Source organism: Nerophis lumbriciformis, linkage group LG08 (assembly GCF_033978685.3).
Source record: "Nerophis lumbriciformis linkage group LG08, RoL_Nlum_v2.1, whole genome shotgun sequence".
Lineage (NCBI taxonomy): Eukaryota > Metazoa > Chordata > Actinopteri > Syngnathiformes > Syngnathidae > Nerophis > Nerophis lumbriciformis.
In genome coordinates, this window is record NC_084555.2 from 51,650,001 (window position 1) to 51,652,500 (window position 2,500).

The 2,500-nt window shown below is 39.5% G+C and overlaps 1 protein-coding gene across 1 annotated transcript in view; it reads left to right on the forward strand.

The window, feature by feature from the left end:
• pax9 (paired box 9) overlaps positions 1–2,500 on the forward strand; it is an 11,606-nt gene that overhangs the window by 4,709 nt on the left and 4,397 nt on the right. The window contains exon 2 of the mRNA XM_061968043.1: positions 606–1,220. Coding sequence (XP_061824027.1) covers positions 606–1,220 — 615 coding nt within the window. The remainder of the gene's footprint in view (positions 1–605; positions 1,221–2,500) is intronic.

Genomic DNA, 2,500 nt, shown 5'->3' on the forward strand with positions numbered 1-2,500 from the left:
TATAATAAAAATGCATAAAACTCAGTTTGCATGAAAATGAAATGAGAGAAGTGTCCAAAAGCGCGCTTTTTCTTTTTTTTTTTCTTTTTTAGCACAACGCCTACTATTTTTGTATAAAATAATGATAAAAATACAAGTTTCTAAAAAAAAATGTACATTAATATTTTGCATTTGGCTCTCATTATGCAAGCATGATATTTTTCATATTTATAATAAAAATGCATAAAACTCAGTTTGCATGAAAATGAAATGAGAGAAGTGTCCAAAAGCGCGCTTTTTCTTTTTTTTTTTCTTTTTTAGCACAACGCCTACTATTTTTGTATAAAATAATGATAAAAATACAAGTTTCTAAAAAAAAATATACATTGATATTTTGCATTTGTCTCTCATTATGCAAGCATGATATTTTTCATATTTATAATAAAAATGCATAAAACTCAGTTTGCATGAAAATGAAATGAGAGAAAAAGTCCATCTATAAAAAGACAGCAAAAAGAAACAGAACTCGGTTGAGAAAGGTGCTAAAACAAGCGTTGCTTCTAATCTGACGTGTTTTGCGGAGGTTCTGTGGGCTCTAACCGCGTCTCCGCTCCGCTCCCACGCAGAACCAGCCTTCGGCGAGGTGAACCAGCTGGGCGGCGTGTTCGTCAACGGCCGCCCGCTGCCCAACGCCATCCGGCTGCGCATCGTGGAGCTGGCGCAGCTCGGCATCCGTCCGTGCGACATCAGCCGGCAGCTGCGCGTCTCGCACGGCTGCGTCAGCAAGATCCTGGCGCGCTACAACGAGACGGGCTCCATCCTGCCGGGCGCCATCGGGGGCAGCAAGCCGCGCGTCACCACGCCCACCGTGGTCAAGCACATACGGACGTACAAGCAGCGCGACCCGGGGATTTTTGCCTGGGAGATCCGGGACCGGCTGCTCGCCGACGGCGTGTGCGACAAGTTCAACCTGCCGTCCGTCAGCTCCATCAGCAGGATCTTGCGCAACAAGATCGGGAACTTGGCCCAGCAGGGTCCCTACGAGGCCGGCAAGGCGCCTCCGCACCCGGCGCCGCAGCCCGCGCTGCCTTACAACCACTTGTACTCGTACCCGAGCTCCAAGGTGCCCACGGCCGCTGCAATGCACACCCTCCCCGGACACATGGCCATGCACCGGATATGGCCCTCGTCGCACTCCGTCACGGATATTCTGGGGATCCGCTCCATCACAGAGCAGCAAAGTAAGAGTGCGTGCATGCTGTGCGTAAAGCTTACGCGTAAAAGTGTGTTCTTCCAAAAAAAAAAAAAAAAAAAAAAAAAAAAAAAAGTATCCAAATGTGTGTGCGCAAAGATGTCGCGACTATTAATAATACATAAACATGTCGGAGAATTTTTTTTTTTGAGATAAATGACGGTCATAATTTTTTGGGTGCGGTTGGTGCGTAATTGCGCACGGGTCCAAATCCATAAAAGTGTCCAAAAGCGCGCTTTTTTATATATATATATATTTTTTTAAACACGGCATAAATCAGCCCTAATACCCACTACTATACTCTCACTTTCTTCTTTTGTGCTGCGGTTAATGTTGCTTGTTCGTCGGGGGGAGGGGGAGGGGAGAGAAGTGTTGTCAGGCCGCGGTCGGGCTTCCTTTTCCCGGGCTGCACAGCAAAGAGGAGCCGGGGGAGGAAGAGCAAGAACATGTTTGCGCAAATGATGAACAGATGTGAACAATTGTCTGGGGGGATTTTGATGCTTGATATGTCTGAAATAAAGTTAGCATAAAAGCTTGACTTTAGTGGAATAAAACATACGTTTAAATATTAATACTAAAAAGGCAGGATCTCAGCTTTTTTTAGTCCGAAACTATACAAATTGTAATATTTTGCTCATTTTCTTATTTTATAGCTCCACATTAGTCATGAAGAAGATAGATATAATAACACATATTGACAACTAAGTCACAACCTAATGAAATAAATGCATTTTATTTAACTAAACAAACAAATAAACACATTTTCAACTCGCCTCTCAATATTTTCAAACAAAAACTTTTGCGTAGTAAATCTTTTTTTTTTTTTAAACGATTTATTTGCATAATTTCTTCCCATAACAACCACATAATACAATGTTTTTTTCCCCCAAATATAAATGTATTATTTTCGTTTTATTTAATTTCTTGTGCATAAAAACCCTCGCAATATCTAATTTCATAACATTTACATCATAATAAGCACGTTATTATTTTTAACCACAATCATTTCTTCGTTTGTCTGAATTTGTATTGTTTTTTGTTTTTTTTACATATAAGTTGTTTTTATTTTTATTTTTTTAAAGGACGTAATACAATACATGCACGAGAGAATATTAAGGATATTCGATTTAAAAACCGTATTATTAATATTTGTATTGTTATTATTATTATTATTACTACAGTTTGTGTAAATAAATGCAAGAAAGAAAATTAGGAAAGTACATTTTAACTTGTATCATTAATATTTGTATTGTTATTATTATTATTATT